The 23,968-nt window shown below is 41.5% G+C and overlaps 1 protein-coding gene across 1 annotated transcript in view; it reads right to left on the bottom strand.

Moving 5' to 3' along the window:
* mmp24 (matrix metallopeptidase 24) overlaps nucleotides 1-11,721 on the bottom strand; it is a 128,484-nt gene extending 116,763 nt beyond the window's left edge. Inside the window, exon 1 of the mRNA XM_041783323.1 lies at nucleotides 11,584-11,721. Coding sequence (XP_041639257.1) covers nucleotides 11,584-11,706 — 123 coding nt within the window. The 5' untranslated portion in view covers nucleotides 11,707-11,721. The remainder of the gene's footprint in view (nucleotides 1-11,583) is intronic.
* Between the last annotated feature and the right edge of the window lie 12,247 nt (nucleotides 11,722-23,968).

Here is a 23,968-nt window from a genome sequence, read left to right as displayed (position 1 = left end):
GGCCATGGAAACCCATTCTATGAAGCTCTCTACGTACTGTTCTTGAGCTAATCTGAAGGCCCCTTGAAGTCTGAAGGTCTGAAGGAGTGATTGACTCTGCAGAAAGTTGGTGACCTCTGCGCACTATGCGCCTCAGCATCCACTGACCCCGCTCCATCATTTTACGTGGCCTACCACTTGGTGGCTGAGTTGCTGTTGTTCCCAATCACTTCCACTTTGTTATAATACCACTGACAGGTGACTGTGGAATATTTAGGAGCGAGGAAATTTCACCACTGGACTTGTTGCACAGGTGGCATCCTATCACAGTACCATGCTGGAATTCACTGAGCTCCTGAGAGCGACCCATTCTTTCACAAATGTTTGTACACAGTAAAAACTGGAGTGTTCATTTCTCAGAGTTACGTTGATTTAACTCCCTAAGTGTAATTTTAACTTCACCCTGAGTTAAGTGGTCTTCAGCGTTGGAGTTGTTTGACAGTGTTGATCCCATCAACTCTGCAGAGAGTCAATTGACGTAAGCCTCGCCTATTTTCATTTCAAAATTTGAATAATTTTCCCATGATGCCCTCATGCAGAGTGTTTATGTGTTTTAGATGTTTTGAATCATGTTTGGATATGTTTAGATGATGCCTATTGTACAGTAATCATTGCTTTGAGTCCTTTGTTCATGTTTCTGGTGGATTGTTGAAGATTTTTAAATTATTAAACTTTCCACCATGAGTAATATTGGATGGGTGAGTGCATACTTTTGGCAATGTAGTGTATGTTTCTGCTTTAGGCTTTCCTCTATGTATTTCTATTGTAGTAATCAGGTGATAACAATTCTACAACAATTCTTCAAATACATGCTAAAAATGCATTATCTTGAACACAGTTTATTTTGCTTTTTAATGAAAAATAATAATTTTCAGCAGACTGGAGTGGATGCTGACATAATCACCTCATTATAAGAAAAAGGGAATCTGACTTGAGTTGAAAAACAGTTCTGAAATGAAATGTGAAAAAACTGAAAATATCAAATGTGCAAAATCACCCCTTAAACACCACGTTGTGAGTGCAATGTATCATCACAGGCATCCTTTTATCATCCACTCTACTCATCATTGAACACTGAACTGCACCAGTAAGCATCCCTAGGTTTGGATGTCATCAGATAATCTGCACAGAAAATCTACTAACTTAACAAGAAGACTTAGATCTCACAGAGCAGAAGGCTCTACCTGCCAGCCAAAAATATTCATTACACAACAGAGTAGTAGGTTGTGACCACAGAAATCTGACCTGTTGTGTAAACAGACAAAGGAGCGAAAAGCAGTGAGTCAGACAAAGAGCTCAACGCCTCCTTCTCCCTCTGCCGCGTCTGCTAACCAAGCATGTGTGCGATCACTGCAGAGCCCGATCTCTTAGCTCTGATTGTATGCTGAGAAAACAAACCGGAGCGTTTCTGTGTCACTGCTACACCCTGAAGGTGAGGTGGGAGGAAGACATCATGTTTCATGGTTCAGCGGTGCTATGATGTACGGCTGACACAATTCCTGTGATGAGCAGCGTACAGAGAGCAGAAACTGAGCTGATGTCATTCCAGACATCAAGATGATTAATGCTGCTAATGCTTCATGCAAACACGTAAGCAAGCACTATTTCTGGAAGCATAGCAGGTGTTTACCATAAGCCTGAGGGTAAAAATGGAGCATTATTGCTTAGAATCAAAATGCTGATGGATCTTACATTAGAGAAAATAAAAACAGGCTGCAAAAAAAATGGATTACAATGAACTAGACACACTTGCTTCCCAAGTGAGTGAGGGCGTCTTAACATGCAAAATAATAAACTCTTTCCAGGAAATTCACTTTGCTTTAATCAGTCATGCAGCCATATACGCCCATGGTGTAAGCCTGGAAATTGCGCTGTGTTGCAAGGCGTGCTGTGTTTTGCACAAACGGTTATTTGTGTGTTTAAACAGGTAACAGGCATTTCTGTAAACTCTTCAAGTACTTAAGAATACAAAAAAATTTCAACCTTATTTATTCATTTGAGGTGGCCACCCAGGCCCAACTCCCCTGCCCCTCTAAAATAAAGCCACAGTTATTTACTCATGGAAAGGCATTCTTGTTTCAGCAGAGCATCTTTTACATGAATCACTGTCCTGTTTAGTTTTCAGCTAACTGAGAAATTTGTTTCCATAATGTTGGTATGATTTATTTCCAACCATTTGTTGTATGGTAATAATGTAGGGTTGTAAAATTTTCCAAGGCACACCATTTGGGAAACACTGGTCTTGACTGACATCAGCATTAATAGACAATCAACAGAACATCAGCAATGCATGGCAAGGCTGCAGGGGTACAAAACCTCCAGACAGTAGTTCGGTTATCAAAGCATGTTTTTTTTTTGTGACCATTATCTTTAAAATAAAACATCATTTTATCTAAAACATGGTAAGGAAAACTGAAGAGCCTCAAGACTGAACATTTTGACAACCTTATACAAAAAATGTTTCATGCAGCTTTAAGAAAAGATAAAAGGCTGGATGGACATGATTTCTGCAGCCGAGGTCACCAAATCTCTACCTCAGAGCTCTGCTAAAACATCTCAGCAGGTGTGCAGACGTATCAGCCTTAAAGACTTTAAATACGGCGAGGAAATATGTGAAACATCAAATACAAATAGGAGGGAGAGGTGCGAACAAACACAACTTCACTGCTGTGTTTATAACACGGCTGATCTCTTAAATCTCAGTCTTTGTAGCACCAACAGTAACACCTGAACCTTTAAAACAGCAGGCAGACAATCTGTTCACTAAACCTAAGGAAATAAAACAACAAGGACACATTTTATAATTAGCTGTTCAGCATTAATAAAGATCCACAGCAGGATGCCACAGTCATGCTGAAATAACCATATGAAGTGTTTTAACATCGTCACTTTGTTCTTCCGCTGAACATTTAATCAAATAAACAGGACTCTGATTCAGAGATCAGAATCCTACAAACAGCATGCAGCTGCACAGCGGACACAAAGAAACCTCCACGCTGTGAAAAACTGAGGCTGGGGGCGATCTGATTGGCTGGCAGTGACTTCACAGGTAAAGCTTTGTTTAGAACATCACACGATATATTTTTATTTTGAAGATATGGAAAAACTCACTGATATCTCATACAGATAGAGGAACTTTTTAGTGCAGCTTTGATGAAGAAATGTGCTTTTAATTTATCTTTAAGACTGCAGTATATGAATGTAAATCTTCCTCACAGCATCCACCAATCACAGTTACATTTTCACTCATTTCTGTTTGTGTGCAGAAAGAAAGATGTGGATTTGATCTGAAATCAAAAATCATATAAGTTTATATTCAATGATATATGGAGCAGCAACTGGATTAAATCAGTGAATGCTTCCCTGCACTGGTCAGACACATAAAACAAACTTATTATCAAATGATGTGTTCATTAATGTGCTTCAATTATTATGATCAGACTGAAAGTCTAAAGCATATTCAATGGGATAAACACTGCAAATAGTCTCATAAATGAAACTCTCAAAACATATTTCAGTTGTGCTTTGCAGCTGATTCAATTATTTTTTAACCCAAACTCCAAAAAAGCTGAGACAGTGTGTAAAATGTAGATAAAAAAAGAATGCAATGATTTTTAAATCCCATTAACCCACATTAATTTAGACATTAATTCACAATAGAGCATAACAACATGAAACAAATTTTCCTTTCATAAAAATATTGGCCCATTTTGAATTTGATGGTGGCAGCACATCTCAAAAAGTAGGGACAGAGCAACAAAAGGCCAAAAAGTGGTGGGAATGAAAAACAGCTGGAGGAGAATTGTGCAACTAATGAGGTCAATTGGCAACAGGTCAGTGACATGACTGAGAATAAAAGGAGCATTTAAGAGAGGCAGAGCTGCTCAGAAGTGAGGCGGGCTGAGGTTTACCAATCTGTGGAAAAACTGCATCTAAAAATTTAACAATATCAGAAATTTTCTTCAAATTTATCCCACCATCAATAGTAATTCATATCATTAACACATTCAGAGAATCTGGAGAAATCTCTGTGCACAAGGGACAAAGCCAAAGGTCTATACTGTGATGCTGGTGATCTTGGGGCCTTCAGGGGCCACTGCATTAAAAACAGGCATGGTTCTGTGCTGGAAATCACTGCATGGGCTCAGGGACACTTCCAGAAATCATTGTCTGTCCACACAGTTGCCATCAACAAATGAGAGATAAGCTGGATCGTGCAAAGAAGAAGCCATATGTGAACAGGACGGGCCAAGGGTCCGTGCTGCAGTGTAGCTGAAATCAACTGAGCCTAATGTAAAAGCGCCCTTAGGTCGTTTTCACACCTGATAGTCTGGGAGACTCGACCCATTTTGGAACGGATATTGCAACATTGTTGAACTTTCCTTTGGTTTGGTTCACATTCACTGCTCTTGGTCAAACGGACCAAACCATCTGAACACCTACAACCTCTGCCCATTAGAGGCGCTGTAAAAAAAAAAAAAACAGCAACCAAGAAGAAAAGAAGGCGTAGAAGTAGTTAAAATCGGAAATCCATCTCCTTCCGCGGCTCTTTTTGCCCACATAAACAATGAATAAACACAGAATTTACGCTGTCTTAGGGTTTCTAGTTTTGCATTGGGGCATTACGAGCAGCAAGCAAGGTGGCGAGCTGTCCAGCATGTCGTTCTTTACATGACACGAATAAATCTGCACCTACTACCACTTGTTGCTATGGCTACACAGACGCCAAGCAAGGTCCCAACCTGTATTTGAGTGAATTAAATCACATATAAATCTGTATATCACTAGGCTTTACGCCACTTCCTGCCTTTGGTCCCCAAGTTGGTCCGTTTTGCTTTCACACCACAAAAGAATCGCACTAGGATTCGTTTGGAAGCGGACCCAGACCCCCTGTTTTCAAGCGGACCAGAGTCCGCTTGTTTGGTCCGCACCAGAGTTCATGGGAGCTTTCACACCACTCCAAACAAACTGGACCACCTGAGAAAACAGACCAGAGTTCATTTACAGTGGACCAAACAGTTCTGGTGTGAATGCACCCTTAGACTTTATAATCTCAAAACTCTTCAGTTTAAGTTCTTGTACATTTAAACTTTTAAACTGTAAATTTCTTGTGAAAATGAACAGATACTCTCTTAGTTTTTAGATTGGCCTTAATATGTCATTGAAGAATCACAATGCTGATGCACCTAATTCTAAAAGGCCTATATCACTGCACTACACTAACACACCATACCTCTGCAGACAGATACCAGAGTACTAACCAAGGCAATCAGGGTGCTAATAAGAAGCATTCATTCCAATCTATTGATCGTGTCTTTTTAATAGAATAAGCTTCTGATCATTTGGGCCATCCCTAATTATTCCACTGATTATTGTGCTAATTTCTTTTAGCACTGCTTCTTACACAATCATAAGTATATAATTTCAGTGTTAAAGTCGCCATGTGGATGATTTTTTCAGTCCTTCTAACAGATTCTGCCTGAGGGATTAATAAAGACAACCAGCATGATTGAGCCATGATTGTATTTTTCATGTATCCTCAAACCTTTTCACCAAACTCTGGTTGTTTTTTACGTCAATGGAGCCACATCACATGTTGATTATAAAGCAAGAAGGGACGGCACATTTTCCACAGCAGATTTTACAATAAATTCTTGAACTGTGGCAACAACTGCACTGTACATATTATGTGCAGCCACATTAGCATGACATGTACCAACATAGCTTTGGGAGGATTATGATTTCTCAGGAAAAAAAAAACAACAAGGCTCAGTGAAAACATCTCATCCTTTGTACTGCAGCGTGACATTCCCGGCTGTTAGCAGCCACGCTCCACACAGCCACAGGCGCTCCCTTTGTCTGAATGAAAGTGTCACAAGCAGCGCAAACATCACTTAATAAAAACACGCCTCATCATGTCTCCAAGGGCTGAGAGAATACAGCGAGCACTTCATAACACAGCAAATGACCACTATTAGCCACAAATGGACAATACAGTCAAGATGTCACATTTTATTCCCCTTTATTTTGAACAAAGAGCTTCCTCTTAGCATGTGCCCTCACTGGCTGCCATGTAAGCCTCACAAAAAGCACATCTGTCTGCATCTCTTCCCATATCTCCTCTTTCTTCTTCTCTCCTTCAACTCGCTACCATTTCCATAAATTATGGAAGGAGGGAGGCTATATTTGGACCCAGTGAAGGAAGAGAAGCGGAGGGGGGCTGGAGAAGCTTTGTTCAGCACACATGAAAGCAGCGCTCTCATTCAGGTTCACTGTAATGCTCCGTGCATGCTGATGGCTATTTATTGACAACGTGGGACTGGAGCTCGATACAACGACTCCGCCAGTCAGCACACAATCATTTGCATGTGCACATTGGTGCAGTTTAACCCTCACTGCCCCATTGTGTGTGTTTCCTATTGCGCACAAGAGACGTGGGATTAAAAACCCATCAACGTGTGCAATTAACAGCCTTTAAGTCAACCATTCAGAGCCTTTTAAAGACGCTTTTAACAAGGGTGTTCGATACTCAAGGTGTTTAAATGCACAGTTAAATCAAACAATAGTTATAGCTGGATCAGAACAAGGAAAAACATAATATGCCAAGTTCACCACCAGGGGGCTTTTGATCAAAACAATAACAAAAGATTGTGAGTAAAGATGTGCAGCTCAGCCCCCCTAACTCTGGAGAACTCTGTTTAAATATAAATAATTTAAATAATAATTTAAATAACTGCACTCTGTCTGTAAGATTGTTTACTGAACAGTAAACCAATGTTTTGGTTTCATGGATGAATTTCAGATAGTGAGGGAGAAAAGCTGCTAAAAGTGGCCTTCCTAGTTAATGCCACAAACATTCTAGGATGTTTGGCATGTGTTTTCTCCCTCATTATGTAAAATTCATCCATGAAACCAAAACATGATTCAGTCTTTAGTGTTTAGGAAGTACAGTTTTCAAAACAGGAAGTGAGGTGCAGAGGTGGGGGAAGCGAAGCAGTGGATCTGGTTTCTCTCAACCTAGAATTGCCAGGTGAAGCCGGGTAGGCTGCAGGGATATAGCAGCTGAGCTTGGATGACTGAACTCGTTGCCAATGGCAGAAAATAATCATAGTCCATCGCAAGTCAGCAGAACAGAGCATGAAAAGATGCAGCAACAGAACGGCAGCTTCCAGTTGCAGTTTTTCTTCCTTATGCAGCAGTTTTGACATGACATCCTGAATTCACACTGCAATGATAAGCATTTTGTATCTGTTGCAGGGGCTCATCTGTGGTAGCTGCCATGACAAGACAACCACTGTGACAACTAAAAGAAAATTTGTCTGGCTTGGAAAACAATTAGGCATACTTGAGACAAAAAACAGAAGTGCTTTTGCCTCAGGCAGGGGTGTAGCTAGGGATTTGGGGCCCCTAGAAAGAATATTAAACAGAGCCCTCCTAACTGGCTAGCCAAGCAACAAATGATGCATCATTTTTACAAATATCTATGCATTTTCATGTATTTTTTAACTAACCTGACAACCTGTGTTTCACACATCCATCTGGGAAACCTTCAATATACAGCGTTTGGGAAAGGGAAGAGGATTTGAAAAAAACTCGGAGTGTGACTGGATGAACGTTATGTCTGTCACATCTTTACGGGCCAATCAGAGCAACAAAACACGTGACGTAATCGCGACCGAGGTGTGTGTGCGCAGCTACCGAGGAATAACGCAAACCATGGCAACTGTAGACATGTCAGTACACGCCTTTTGTTGTTTTTGAAAAGAAAACTCACTGCTGTTCTTTGGTCGTCTTTGGACTCTTGTTGCTGCTTGCTTACATCATGACTCCATGAAAGTACCGCCCCTTGACATTGATGGTCCTGTCACTTTCTAACCGAGCCCAAATGGTTCAGATGGGAGCTTTGCAAGATCAATTTGCCGGTGAGAAACAAGGAAACGACATCTCCATCTGCTTTGCAAGGTTATTTTTTAACCCCATTTATGAGCAATACTTTCTACTGTGGTTAAATTAAATTTACTTGCTTTATGTCTCAGCACTGGACTACACCAGTTGGAAATCTTTAAGTGAGTATTTATTCTATTCAAAACCAATTTTAATCTGTTGACCGATTAATTTAGTCGCTTTTGATTCAATAATGACAGCAACTGCTGAGGAAAAAACAAAATAAAAACACTTTTCATTGCAGGCTTCTCAAGGACCCCTACCTGCTGTGGGCCCAGCTAATCAGTACCCCTTTCCACACCTGTGCTAGACCCATGGCCTCAGAGCAAATATGCTCCCAGTTCAAATCCCAGCCAGGGCCTACGTGTGGAGTTGCATGTTCTCCCTGTATATTCATGGGGTTCTCTCTGGGCGCTGTGGCTTTCTCCCACAGACCAAAGACATACTTGTAAAGTTAATTGGTGACTCTAGATTGGCCACAGGTGTGAATGTGAGCATGCCTGGTTGTTTGTCTCTATATGTCAGCTCTGCAATTGACTGTTGAGCAGTCTGGGATGTCCCAGTGACAGCTGGGATAGGGTCCCTGCAGTCCCAAATGGGATGCATATGTGTAATGGTACGCAGAAGATACATGTTTTTAGGTCACACTTTGGTGCAGTTTTGGGCAATTGATTAAAAAAGCAGCACAGAGTCTCTTCATTATTCGTGGTTTCCCTCATTTCTGTCTTATGGAAGTAATTGCAGCTCCAAACTTTTTTGATCCAGTGTTATTTAGAATGTCACGGTATGGACAAAAGTATTTGGCCACACCTGTTAATCATTGAATTCAGGTGTTTCAATGAGTATAAAATCAAGTTAACCTGACATGCCAGATGAATATGTTTCACACATCCATCTGGGAAAACTTCAATAGGAAAAGTTTGAGAAAAGGCAGAGGCTTTGAAAAAAACTCGGAATATGATTGGATGAACGGTCTGTTTGTCACATCTCTACGGGCCAATAAGAGCAACACAACACGTGATGAAGCTGCTATCAAGCTGTGCATGCACAACGCGAAACATGGTGACTATAAACATGTAAGTACTCGACTTTTGTGGTTTTTGAAAAGAAAACAACTCACTGCTGCTCTTTGTCCTTTTAACAAAGAAATGTCATCAAGTTCTGATAAAACTGGCGCTTTAGCAGCATCCACACTAATCTCTTCCTCCATGACTGCACCAGCTCTTGCTGCTGCCTGTTTACGTCACGACTCTGCTGCGCCTGAAAGTACTGCCCCTTGTTGCTGATTGGTCCTGTCACTTTCTTACTGGGCCCAAACCGCTCAGACTGGAGCTTTGCAGATGGATTCGCCAGTGAGAAACAAGGAAACGGGCGTATCCATCTGCTTTGCAAGGTTAAAATTAAGTACCTTGCCAAACATATTTGATGGATGTCACCTTTGTAATAAGACGGTTCATGAAGTTTCCTCTTTGCTGGATATTCCACAATCATCAGTACATGACATTTTTAGAAAGTGGAAGCATTTAGCGACTCAGTCACCAAGCATAAAACCATGTAAAATCACAGAGTGGGGCCAACGACTGCTGAGGCACATGTTTAAAAGTCACCAGTGCTCTTCTGATTCCAGAGTTCTGAGCTTCCACTGGCATTAATGTAAGAACAAAAACTGTGTGTTGGGGCGTCATGAATGGGTTTTCATGGCTGCGCAGCTGCATGCAAGCCTCACATCACCAAGTCCAATGCCAAGCGTGGGATGGAGTGATGCAAAGCACGACAACACTGGACTCTGCAGCAGTGGGAATGTGGAGTGACCAATCATGCTTCTCTCCTGGCAGTAAGATGGTTGAGTCTGGGTTTGGTAGAAGCCTGGAGAATGTGATCTGCCTGACTGCACTGGGCTGACTGGGAAGTTTGGCGGAGGAGGCGTAACGATATGCTGCTGTTTTGCAGGGTTTGGGCTTGCCCCTTTTTCTCCAGTCTTAATGCCTCAGCGTACAAAGACATTTTAGACAATGCTAGGCTTCCAACTTTGTGGCAACAGTTTGGGGAAGGCCCTTTTCTATTCCAACATGACTGTGCCCCAGTGCACAAAGGCATAGAGACTGCTAGACAGGCCCTCTCATCCAGCATCAGTGCCTGACCTCACACATGCTCTACAGAATTAATGGTCACAAATTCTCACAGAAACTCCAAAATGTTCTGGAAAACCGTCAAATAAGGGTGGAGGCAGCTCTATACTGAAGAACATGTATTTGAAAACAATGTCATTACAGTACCTGCTGGTGTAATGCTGGGGTGTCAAAGTCAAGGCCCGGGGTCCAAATGTGGCCCATGGTGAAGTTTTACCCGGCCAGCAAGATCATTTCATATTTTAATTAGAAGTGGATCACCCGGATGAGGTCTGCAGATTTCCTCCAGTATAAAAAGCAGGACAGTCTGAATTTGTGTGGAAGTTGTGGAAATTTTTTTTCTTCCAATAATTTTGTCTGGACCATTTTGGGGTTTTGTGTAAATTTATATCAACTTTGGATTTTTTCTTCTGCTTTTTTGTGTTGTTCCAAAGCACATAAATAAAATAAACACATGTATACCAAAAACATTTGTAATTGCAACAATTTCTGGGAGAAACTTTGTATTTTCTGGAAGAACTCCAGGGGTGCCAATACTTTCATCCATGACTGTAGGTAGAAGTTCAACTTCAGTAAATCTGACTTAGGCGCCACAACTCCAGTTCTGTATTATTTTAGAGGTCCAGCTTTAGTCAAAATACCAAACTAAACTGACTTTTTCTATCTACATGAAGTCAAACTGCAGATGGTGTGAGTTTTCTACAGCACACTGGAGACATGGGATTAAAAACCCATCAACTAGTGCAATTAACAGCCTGTAAATCAGCCTTTCAGTGTCTGTCAAAGCCTCCTCTAATGAGGGTTTGACTCTGTCCACATGCAGCACCTCACCATCTTGGACTGAGCCATCCTCCGCTTGAAAAACAACACTAGTGGAGGAAAATTGCATGGGGTTCAAAAGCATCTTTCAATGGAGGTGTGAGGCCCATCATCAAAGAGAAACAATAAGCCTGATGAGATATTAAGCCACCCTTTTGTTCCTGATTAGTAAATTCGCTGAGAGGCAGCTGGAAACGCGCAGAGAGCGCGCCTGAAAACAAAAGAGCAGAGAGGAGGATTCTCAGCCAAGCGTGTCCAGCGCTGCTCTCTAGTTCGTCTGCTGTAATTAATTCAGCTCACTAACTCGTAAATCTTTTATGCCTCCGTCCCTTCTCCTCACATGAACGGTAGGTATCACTTTCGTGGCAGGAGGGAGGAAAAAAACGGAGGCTGAGAGCATAAAAACATCTACACGAGCGCGCCACTCCGCTCCGCTCCATCCTGCGTGCGTTAAGACAGAACCGAGGGAAGGAGGCAGGAATCAATAATCACTCCTGTCAACAGAGAGAGAACAGAGGCGAAGAGATGGAATAAAAACAAATACACGACCCTGGCTTTCCATCTCTTCTCTAGATAACCGTGTTTACGCTCGGGTTTTTGGGGGGGCGCATGTACATTTTGCGCACGTTAAAACGCGCCAGTGTCCGCCTACCTCCACAATCAGCGTGTTCTCCTCTCCACACACAGAAACGACCCAGAACAAAATAGGAAAGTAGCAGGTTTTCCAGCACAATCCCGGGAGCCGCTTCACGCCGCCTCCTCCTCCCGTCGCCATGGCTGTGTCCCCGAAATCCCCGAAATCCCCCCCTCCGCTCTCTGCCGCTGATTTCCAGGCTCCTGGTCCGGGTGTTTACAGGAGGAAACAGTCCGTGTGCTCCTGCTTCATCCCTACTCTCTCTCTCTCTCTCTGTGTGTGTTGGTGATGTCTCTCACTCTCTCCAGGTTCGCCTGTGAAGACGCGCTATTGGTTTCCTACACTTGAGGAGCGCTCATTGCGCAGGCTCGTTTGGGCTGAGCGGAACAGCTGGGGAAGCCTGGCTACAAGAGAGAGAGGGTGCAGGTTGGTCGCTCTGCGCGGGTATCATTGAGGAGGAGAAAGAGGGAGGGACCGAGAGAGAGAGAGAGAGAGAGAGAGAGAGAGAGAGAGAGGGACGTGATGGATGTTGTTGCAATGGCGCCTTGCCAACACCAGGAGCGCTACAGAGGCACAAAGACTCCTCTGTGTCTGATTCCTTCCCAACCATAAACTAAGAACATGAACTACAAGTGCGCGTGACTTAAATTTGTTTCATCATGAATAGATGTGTTACAACCAAATCCTACGCATTCCTTAATGTGTCTGTTTGTAAGGGAAAGCTTCAGAGCCAGCAACAGATCTCAAAAAAGTTGGGACAGGCCACTGGTGGACATCCCTGGTGCCCCAATAGTTAAGGGGCTCTTTTGGATGCCTTTATGGTAAAGGTGCTGTCTTCTGTGCCATGCAGGTGCAACAGTTTGATGAAGTGCCCTCTTTGGGGCTGTGTTAGTAAAAACACTTTGACAAAGTGCCACCAGGATACCCTCTAAATCAGTGGTACTCACCCTTTTCAGCCCACGCCCCCCAAAATAAAGGTGCCAGAGACCCCACCACCACCACCACCACCAAACTTTACACTTGGCATAATGCAGTCAGACAGTACCGTTCTCCTGGCAACCGCCAAACCCAGACTTGTCCATCAGATTGCCAGGGAGAGAAGCATGATTTGTCACTCCAGAGAATGCATCTCCACTGCTCCAGAGTCCAGTGGCGGCGTGCTTTACACCACTGCATCTGACGCTTTGCATTAAACTTGGTGATGTATGGCTTGGATGCAGCGTCATGGAAACCCATTCCATGAAGCTCTCTACGCACTGTTCTTGAGCTAACCTGAAGGCCACATGAAGTTTGGAGGTCTGTAGGGACTGACTCTGCAGAAAGTTGGCAACCTCTGTGCACTATGCACCACAGCATCCACTGACCCTGTTCCCTCATTTTATGTGGCCTACCACTTGGTGGCTGAGTTGCTGTTGTTCCCAGTTGCTTCCACTTTGCTATAATACCACTGACAGTTGACCGTGGAATATTTAGGAGCGAGGAAATTTCACCACTGGACTTGTTGCACAGGTGGCGTCCTATCACAGTACCCGCTGGAATTCACTGAGCTCCTGAGAGCGACCCATTCTTTCACAAATGTTTGTAGAAACAGTCTGCATGCCTAGGTGCTTGATATTTACACCTGTGGCCATGGAAGTGATTGGAACCCCTGATTTCTATTATTTGGATGGACGAGTGAATACTTTTGGCAATATAGTGTAAATAAATAACAATGTGCCCTCTTTTGTAGCATGCTAATAAACAAAAGTTGACAATGTATTTCCAGGTTGCCCACTGGATGGACAAATCTATGCCATCTTTGGTGCTGGTTAAGTGGACAAGATGTGTCAGAATCCCATCTATGGTACCCTGTAAGTAGAGAAAACTAAAATAAAAAAACTTCTTTGGTGCCCTGTAAGTAGACAAATTTTTATAAAACTCCCATCCTGGAACCTCTTAGAGCAGAATATTTGAAAAAGTGCTGTATTTGGTGCCCTGTCAGTCAACAAAAATGCAAAAATGCCTCCATGATGTCCCTTAAATGGAGAAAATTAAATAAAATTCTACAGCCTTTTATTAGACAACATTTCAAAAACAGTGATCTCTCGTGCCCAGGTAGGGCACAAAATTTGGCAAGATGCCTTGTTAGTGGTTGAAATGTTTGAAAAATTGCTTCTTTTTGCCCTATAAGGAGAGAAACTTCCGTCCTCTCTGGCACTTTTTAAGTGCACAAAAGAATTGACAAAGAACTTCCAGGTTGCCATCTGAATGGACAAAATGTAATAACTGCCTTTTTGGAGCATGTACATCTCCATGTAGACAAATTTTCATAAAGGGCCTCTTTAGTGCTCAGATGTGGAGAAAATTTGCCAAAGTGCCTTCTTTAGTGGCATCTTTATTGCTCTAAAGGTGGACATAATTAGACTAAGTGCCTTGTTTCGGCCCCTGTGAGTACTCAAAAGTTGACCAGGTTTTTACAGGTTGTCCTCTGGATGGTCAAAATTGAATAATTGTCTTTTCAGTGCCTTCTAAGTGGACAGGAAGTGACAACATGCCGTCTTTCATGCCAAGTAAGTGGACAAGATTTGACAAAACAGCACATAATTTGAAAAGTGCTATATTTGTTGCCCTGTGAGAGTAAGTAAACAATGAGAAAGTGCCTCTAGGATGTCCCCTGAATGAAAAAAAATTGATACATTTCTTTTTTCTGACCTGTTAATAAATTAAACTTCAAACATACTGACTTTTATAGCACCTCCAAGGTGTCTAGGTAGAAGAAATCTGATCATTTGCTCTTTGGTGCCATGCACTGTAAGTGGATGAAATTTGGACAAAGTGCCCTTTTTGGTACCTTGTAAGTGGACAAAATGAGCTGAAGGGCACTCTTTGGTGCAGGTTACCATCTGAATGAAAAAAAAATTATACATTGTCATTTTGGTGCCCTGTAAGTGTGCAAGGTTTAACAAAGCACCCTCTTTACTGCCCTTTGAGTGGACAAAACAATGACTGAATTGCTCTTTGGAGCTCTGAAACTTGACAAAGTACCCTCTTTAGTTCCCTGCAAATATACATGTTAACTTAATAAAGCCATTCAGTGAAAAACATTTTTTAACCCAGAGCTCATTTATGTGTCTCATTGTCTCTAAAGAAGCATTTTACTTCGTTGGTTACCAAAGGCTTTCCCGACAGAATGGGGTTGCTAATGTGAAAGGAAGCCAGCAGGAGAGAAAGTAGGGGGAGCATCAGAGCAGGGCTAGAGAGTGCCTGAAAGCACCCTGAAAGTCATCTGGCTAACCACAAATCCTGCTTCATAGCCCAAGGCTAGAATAACACCGACAACAGTTTTTAAGACAGAAGTTTGGCAAAATTAAAAATAAATAAGACTAATGAAAGAATAGCACTTGATAATTATTCAAATTTGACTAAAACTAGAAGCAGCAGGAGTCGGACAGGTTGGCAGCAGCATTCAGGTCCAGAAGAAAGGCAAACAGGAAGGAGAGATTTATTTTTCTGAGAAAGCACACTGAGTGCACCAGAGCTGTCTTGGACTTAAAATACACCAAAGCTGCTGCTGCAAGGAAGGAAATCAATGTAATGACAGTCCTGTTGAGCAGCTCTCAGAAGTCTAAACATATAATCAAACCTACAGACTCTCAGAAATCAGAAATGTCTCAAAGGAGTAAGCAGATGCTGTGTGCGTCATTTCGAGGCGTTTTTTTTCTCACATGGTTCAACAGACTCTAAAATAATGAATGAGTGGGTACTGATGATGCACAGTCCTCAGGTGCCCTCTAAGGTTTACGGTGCTTATAAAAGTATTCACCCCCTTCAATTTTCTACCCTTTCATTGATTTCATAGATCAGTTTTAATCTATATGAATTAGGTTTGTTGACAATTTGTTTGTACAAAAAAACCTCTTTAATGTCAAAGTGAAAACAGATTTCTACAAAGTGATGTCAATCAAATAAATATGTAATGTAAAATTAGTGACTGCATATTCACCTGTTTTAAAATGACTGACTTAACTCAACAGAGGTTCAGCCAATTCCAGTCTAACAGTGAAATACAATACAATACAAGAACTTCATCTATTATTAAATGGGGATGACTTGGAAAAGGTTAAGTGTTACAAGGTCAGTAACATGGCTGGTTATAAAAAGAACTTTTTAGAGCATGCTGGAGAGTTATGGCATGTACAGTATACTCAGTCCATAATCCACTTAATCAGCTCATAATTCAATTACATATCAGTCCATATTCCACTCACAGTCGGGTATTATTTCGGTTATAGCACACTTCAGTATGACAGTTCAGAATGAGAGAAGGCCTCAGTCAGCAGTCATCTAAGGACACAGCGAAGGAGTGAGGTTGACAACAGGGGAGCCAATTATGGACAATTAAGAACTGTGAAGGCCGTTAGTTATGGAGTAGACGGAGGAGTTTCAACACCCAGTCAGGAAAAGTTTGGACAGCTGGTAAAGTTTGGAGACACACACATCTGAAATGGGAGAGATGAACACATGCACCAACACAACACAATACACATCCATGCAAAGGGAAGCAGTTACTGGAAAATTCAGTTGTTTTTTTTTGTTTTGTTTTTTTTTGGTCTGTCAAAATTAACGAGTTAATGTGGATTGATCCATCATCATGATTAATCTGATTAAAAATTTTAACGCAATTAACGCATCTACAGCGCAGCATGACTCAAAATCCCTGAAACGTCTCCGGCAACACATTTCAGGCAGTTTGTCCAAGTAGGGTTACTGTAGAGCATGCCGCTGCACATGCGCAAATGGGCTGTGGATCTGGTAGTGACTTGATATGGAAGATGCTAAACCGCACGTTGGCCCTCTTGATAGGAAATTTGAGCACAAAAAAAAACAAAAAAAAAAAACAGATGGAACAAAAATTTGGTCCAGTTGAATTTGTAATTGAATAGCCCTGGCATATATATTCCCTTCTTTCTTGAGTCTGTTTGCTTATGCAAAATGAAATGCAATTAATATAGATTAAAAATGAATGATATTTAATCATGATTAATCGAAATGAATGCTTAGCAACCCTGTGATTAATCTGATTAAAAATTTTAATCATTTGACAGCCCTAGTTTTTTTTACAAACTTACAGGACACAGTCCGTCCAGCTGGTGGGAGCTGGACATGGTTTCCTGTGTTTTGGGGAAAATAGGGATGTGTGTGCCAAAGAAAAAGTAAACATGGCAACAGGAGAACCTTAAACTAAGCTCACTGGTTACATGAATGATCTGAACTGTCATGTGATATAATGTATTCTGTATTTATAATGTGATGCTGTTTTTTGATTCAGTGCTGTGATTGATCTAGCTCACATTCATTCATCATTGCAATCTGTTTTTATTTACATTTTACACAATGCCCCATTTTTTTTTTTTGGAAATGGGGTGAAAGAATGATTTCATTTGGATGAACATTTTATTGTTTTGGCTGTTGACTAAAGCATAATTCATGATTAAGTAAGGTCTGCAATTGGTGCTTTATTATTTTTCTAGAGTCCACCACTGCTCCTTAATGTCATTTCTCTTTAAACACGACTAGGTAAAAACCTAGTATGTGGCTGACTGCAACTATCTGAGGCTCCTGTTGAAATGTCTGACTCAAATGAGTGTTCTGGCAGAGTGATATTTTCATTGTCATTATTTTTTATCTTCTAATTTATTGTAACTGGTTACATAAATTTATAAAGCTATATGTTGTTCTCTCTCCCTCTGTGTGTGTGGAGACAGAGCCCTGAGCAACATCATCCCCCCTCCCCTCCTGCTTTTCTTTGATGCATCTGATTGGTTAAAAGTTGTGCACAGAAACAAATGCATCGACTTAGACACATCAACTCAGCCTGACATCCTCCCTTTATTCTGTGCTTTTTTGTGCGAGGAGGAGACACATCACTACAAGAGACGCACAAAACCTCATCTCGCTAATAAGCTTTTGGTGTGGCTCTCTGCTCTGGTTTTAACAAGAAAAGTGGTCCATTTCTGAGTGAACTGCAACGGAGCTAACAGCTAACCAAGCAGCGGGCCCTGGATATACCGGACAAGCCCACCATCATTCATGATCAGGAAACCCTGGCGAACAGATCAGAAGTAAAGCAAAAACATCTTTTCTGTCATGGAAAGCTTTCAGTGTTGCTGTCTGTGCTTGTTTTAATGAAGACCAGTTGCCCAGGTCAAACAAAACTGTGAGAGATTTAATAAAAGACTGCTGTCCATTTCTGACAAAAGTGCAGGTGTGGCTAATTCTGAGCTAATTGCTCCACTAGCAGCCATTCTATACATGCAAGAAACGCTTTCCCCCTTAACTATCACATAGTGAAGCTAAAGCAGGTCAGCTGAAGAGTGAAAACATCTTTCCCAGCATGACAAATTTTCAGAGTTGTTTTTTTTCTTTATGTCATACAGAAACGCGTACTAGTAAAAAGGGCGCAATGCTTAAGTTATATCTGAGGTGTTTCTAGCAGTGGAGGCAGCCATTAGAGGGCTTTCAGTACAACTAAACCCCGCCCATAGTGCACCTCTGTATGTATGGCTCTAGTTAACACAGTGGAGGCAGCCATTACAGACGGCCCAACTCTGTATGGTATAGCTCTGAAAGTAGCATCACCCACTCAGTCAGTCAGAAACAGACAGAATCACCTCAGCGGTCAGCCAAAAACTCACAGACAGCTCAGAGGACAAGTCAAAAGTCATCAGCAGCTTAAGCCATTAATCCTTCGCCTTTTTTACTATTCCCAAATGTTCTTTTCAATCCATAACAAGTTCCTTTTTCAGTGGTTGTGGTGGTTATGTTCATGCCTAATTATGGCTCTGTGATCATCTAATTTGACACATTAAGAATTCAAAGGAACAGTGTAGTCTGACAGCTGTATTACTTTGAAACATCTTGTAAACAAACTCAATACTCCTCTTTCTATTCATATTTCTCATCTAAGCTCGCCTTCATCTCCCTCTGATATCTCCTCTTCAGTTCGTGTTTTCTTCCTGCCAGTCAGTCAGCACATTCACACCTCCTCCTCCTCCCTCCTGTTCAGTTCTGACAGCTTCTAATTTCTGGGTTGTGACCTACTTATCCATAGATGATATGTTTCGATCTGGTCCAGTACTGAGGCTCCTTCTGTTCTGTAGCCTTTGGTGTTATCCACATTTATCAGCGCTCAGGATATGATGTAATTATCAGGCAAGCAACTACAAACATAAAATAACACATACAAGACTGGACTACACAGCACACACTCCTTCTGGTTTAATGGAGCTTTATAGTGGGTTCCAGCTCATCATTTATCCTTCCAGTAAACAAAGTGGATCATTTAGCTGCTGAAGAGACAGGTTTTTGGTCAGATATGGAAATGGAGACTATATCCACAATATTCATAGCCCCATCATGTGTTTGATTTCTGTGTTTTTCATAGTAACGAGATGCTAATCCTGATTATAAGAACGATTCAGAGATTAAAATGCATCAATGTCATCTGTTACACCTCAGCAAGATAAAGTGATTATTTCTCTGCCTTGTGTCATCGAGGAATGAGAGACTAATAGAAGAAATGCCTGAGATAAGCTGCAAAAGGAAAGGTACACCTAGAATACATGAATATTATGAAAAAGTTCATTTATTCCCAATGAATTAATTCAAAAATCAAACACACAGACTGTTTAGGAAGTGTTCAGATTCCCTTTAACTTGTGTTGATTTTCCTATGCAGCCTGATGAGTTGAAAAAAATCATTTTTATTGTCATTAATTCATGCAGTTCCTATAATGACAGACAGAAGAAACAGATTTATTTTTTGTTTTTTGCAAATGCATTTAAATAAAAAACACTGAAAGACCCTTTGCAAAAACACTTTGAACTTAGCTCAGGTTCCTCCCAATTCTCTAGATCAGTGTTACTCAACGCGTGGCTCCTGAGGCACATGTGGCTCTTCTGTGATGATTTGTGGTTCTTTTGTGTCTTCATTTGAAGTTTTATTCCCCCAGAAAACCTTAAAAAAGGGAAACTTTGACTTCAGAAATTGTCTATTGCAAATAACAAGTCCATTTATTTTCCTCACTTATACAGTGGGCTTTAACTGTCAAACTCAATTTTCAACATTTATCTATTGTCAGTATATTTCAATTGCCATTTTTTGCAATTTTTTTTGCCACTTTAAATCAATTTCTGCCACTTTCCCCCCATTTTTTTCACTTTTGATCTGTTTTTTGCTTCTTTTTGCCAATCTTTTTGATTTTTTTCCCCTTTTCTCCATTTTCTGCCACTTTTCACCCATTTAAAGTTGCCTTTTGTCATTAAATGCCCCCTTTTTTGCTGATTGTCCCAAGTTTTTGTTGCTTTTTGCCCATTTAGGTCACTTTTCACTAACTTGCTACTGTTTTGCTGGTTTTTGACCATTTTTGCCACCTGTGCCTCGCTTCTTTTGTCACTTCCAACCCACTTTTGCCACTTCCAGCCTTTTTGCAACTTTCTCTCCACATTTTTGCCACTTTATTACCAGTTTAAGCCATTACATACCTATTTGCCCCTTCCCATCAATTTGTGCCACTTTTTTTGTCATTTTTATTGCCACTTCAACCCTTTTTTGCCACTTTTCACCACTTAGATTGTGGCTCTTGCAAAAGTAATTTCCAACATTTTGGCTCTTTGGTTGAGTAGGGTTAAGTTAAACTGCTCTAGATCTTTGCTGAGATGTTTCTACACCTTGATTGGAGTCCACTTGTAGTGGCAGACTTTTACTGTGTCTGTATTGTGTTTTCCTGTCCATCTCGGGTCCACACACTTTGCAGCGCTCTTTTATATTGCTGCAGCCTAGAATAATGAAATCAGGAGTTTTACTAACACCTCTCTCTTACACAAGGCATGAGTGTCAGACATGTATAGCAACAGCATCACACACTTCAGGCTCTGCAGATGGTGGTTCTGTAGGTAGGGTGGATGGGACACCAGCACTCTCATCGCAAATCCTCCTTAGAGGATTATGGCTGCAGAGGCTGAGGTTCTTCAAACATGTTGTCTTCTCTGGATTTAAGGTCTCACCAGTGCCTTTCCCAGTTCCTCGAGGAAGAGGCGTCTTCTCTGGAGCTTCCCTCTGTTCCACTCTGGGCTCAGTGCCATCCAGATGACAAAGGCATTGTACACTGAAATGCCCAATATGTCAAAGAACATCACCATTGGCAGTGCAGATTCCTCCTTTTGCAGCTGTAGGCAGTCACCAGCTTGTCCATGTTGTCCACCCCTCATTTTGTGGCATTATAATCAATGATGATCTCTGGCTTTTGATGTTCCTGGCCACAGATGCTCCCATCCCTGTGCTGTGTACTCATGAGTACCACATTCTTGTCTTTCTTTGGCACATAGGATACCAGGTACATGTCAGCTGTGTACACAAACTTGGAAGACTTGACAGTCCTGTTCTTTGTAGTCAGCAGTTGGGATTGGTTCTCAGACTTGTTTTTCACTTATCATTCCTGCCATGGTCAGCTTCAGTCACATGTGATAATGTGTCCACAGAGTCCACGTGTCCTGCCCAGATCTCCATACCCTATTTTTAAGGTTTAAATGATACAGCTGGTGAAATTGCATCAGCTGCTCATCAATGGGGACATTAGGCCCAGGGTTGTAAAACAGGGGGAGGCGGTGCAGCCACTTGTCCCAAACTGTCCTGAAGGTAGCTAGCTTGTATCTGCCATTGAGCCGGTCTGTCATCTCAGTTATCTAAGTGGATAAGAGACAGACAGAGACAGCAGCAGCACTCCTGAGCGAGCACTTTAACTCTGGAAAGGACAGCAGAAAGAAAACTGCTGCTTTGTGGTGTTACTTCACACAGAAACACAGACGAGTGAACATTTCTGTAATCATTTTTCCCCTCAAAGTTTTAGAAAAGGCTAATAAAAAAGGATGACCTGAGTCTACTCTGCTTTCAAAATGTTAAACAGTTTTAAAAATGTGAGAACCACACACAAAAGGTTGTCAGAGTGTCTTTGATGGTTAACTGACTCTTTGTTTCAGTTATTTGTAAAATGAGAGGGACACAAATTCCATGCAAACACCTTTAGTTTCAATTTAATGTAGGGAAGACTACTGAAAGATGTTTTGATGATGAGCAATTTACACTAGAGACAAGTCTAGATGTTATTATTTTTCTATGCACTGCTTTATAATTGAGACCCTTGGATTGTTACAGATGAAAAACTGCCTTAAAATGCTTCAGAGTTTTTGTTGACTAAACCTAGACTGAGAGGAAAAGACTAAATGTGATTAAAATTAATGAATTTCAATTTAAAAACTCAAACTAAAGCAGGGTTCACACTACAAAATAGCTGAGCAGATTTTTGAGTCATTATGACCAAATCTATAAACAGCTGCCAAAGTTATCCCTCTGTTAAAGAAGGCTTTTTCAAAGCTGTTCATATTAGATCTAAAAGTCAACAGCACTGGGCCGTACTCTGTCTCCTCAGTTTTTCTTTAACACCCTGTAGATGCAAATGTGAAGCTCTGGAGTGTACTTGAATTTGTGTAACACTAGATGGCAGCACAGTGATGCTGTTTTTATTCTAGACCATTATAAAGCACAGTTCTGTGCTGAATGCAGCAGTTCATCAGGAGACAGGATGCTCCTTCACAGGTCACATCACATCATACTGACCCAGCTGACTAACCACAGTGATGAACTATCAGGACATCTGCACATTTATTCATCATTTTAAATCCTGACAAAGATTTAAAGAACAAATGCTTGAATAATCACATGTCAAACAACTTTTTAACATAAATTTTAACACAAAAATCTGAATTTTTACTGCTGCACAAGTTAAAATAGACTCACTACTTCAGCTTTATTTGATAAGATTTATTGACTGCTTTTTTTCTTGCAACATTGTATTCACCTTCCTGATATAGCTGTTTTAGCCTTGAGGTCTTTGCACATAGTATGTTATTTTCAGATGCTTTATTTTTTCAGATCCCTAATCAAAAAAAAAAAAGTCACACACTCAAACCTTGCACACATGATGTAAATAAGCAGTGAGGATGAGCCCGTGGCTCTGTCTCCTCAAAAATCACTCTGGATCCATCCATCCTGGCACAGATCTCCGTACAGCACCAGCTCTGACATCACAGCTGTGCCAAGTTGGAGAGCAACTTTTCAGTTTAGTCACTGTTAGGTTTCTGTGAGAACAAACCGATGCCTTTATCTATTATGTTTTAATGAATCATCATGAATCTGAATCATCAGTCACCGTTTAAATGATGTGGACTGATGCAAAAAGTCACATAAAATAGATCCTGTTCCAAAAGAACATAATGATGGCCGAAAGTGTCTAGACTTAATTAGCACAACATGAGCTCAATTTTATATTTTAACATGAAAAACATGGACTCAGTGTGCCAAGGCCTGAAGTAGATCTGTCAACACAGTCTGCTGTGCCATCCCTGATTGGTCAGGTCTGATCTCAGACCTGGCACCATTGTTAAAGATTGGAGCTTTGCAAGATTGATTTGCCTGATAATAGGCAAGGATTCTGACCCATCTGCTCTAAAAGGTAAGCAGGTTTCCACAGAGTCGGCTTGGCCCCTGAAAAACTAAGAGAATGGGCCCTCCTCAGTTGGGATTTAGTGACGATGTCAGTGCATGTGTGCTGGATCAGTAGCACTGGTGCTAACATCCTGGCTAATAGTTATTTTACATTAGAGCTAAGAAGTGTATCAATAGGGATGGGTATCAAATTTGGTACTTTTAGAGGTACTGACCGAATTCTGTCGGTATTCCCAAGTACTGATTCGCGTAAAAATCAAACAGTACCTTGTTTTGGAACTTAAATGCATCCTTGTGACTGCAAGGGAGTGGAAGAATAGTCAATATTCCTTGCTGGACACAAACACAGCATTGCACATACAAGAGTGATGACATCGGTAGCAGCACGCTGAATCAACAAAGCAAGCATGGCTGTTAGGAAGCAGTCGAAGGTATGGCTCCACTTTTCAAGATACAACGCAGATAAAACTGCAATATTTGTGAGGTGTGAGGTGTCCATGAAGATCACAAACAGAGTTGGAGACAAGGGGAGGTGCTGGTGGAGGCCAACATGCACTGGGAACATGTCCACCTTTGTGCTGAGGATGCAGACACAGCTCTTACTTTGGTTATACAGGGACCTGATGGCACCCTGAAGCGACCCCGGTACCCCATATTCCCGCAGTACCTCCCACATGACCCTCTCCAAGTCCACAAAACACATGTAGACTGGATGAGCAACCTCCCATGCTCCCTCAAGAAGCCCTGTGAGAGTAAAGAGCTGGTCTACTGTCCCACGACCAGGACAGAATCTGCATTGTTCCTCCAGAAGCTGAGGTTCGATGATCGGCCTGAGCCTCCTTTCCAGCACCCTAGAGCAGTG

Source organism: Cheilinus undulatus, linkage group 3 (genome assembly GCF_018320785.1).
Source record: "Cheilinus undulatus linkage group 3, ASM1832078v1, whole genome shotgun sequence".
NCBI lineage: Eukaryota > Metazoa > Chordata > Actinopteri > Labriformes > Labridae > Cheilinus > Cheilinus undulatus.
The sequence above is the reverse complement of the archived record's forward strand: the minus strand, read 5'-3'. Positions and strand labels throughout refer to the sequence as shown.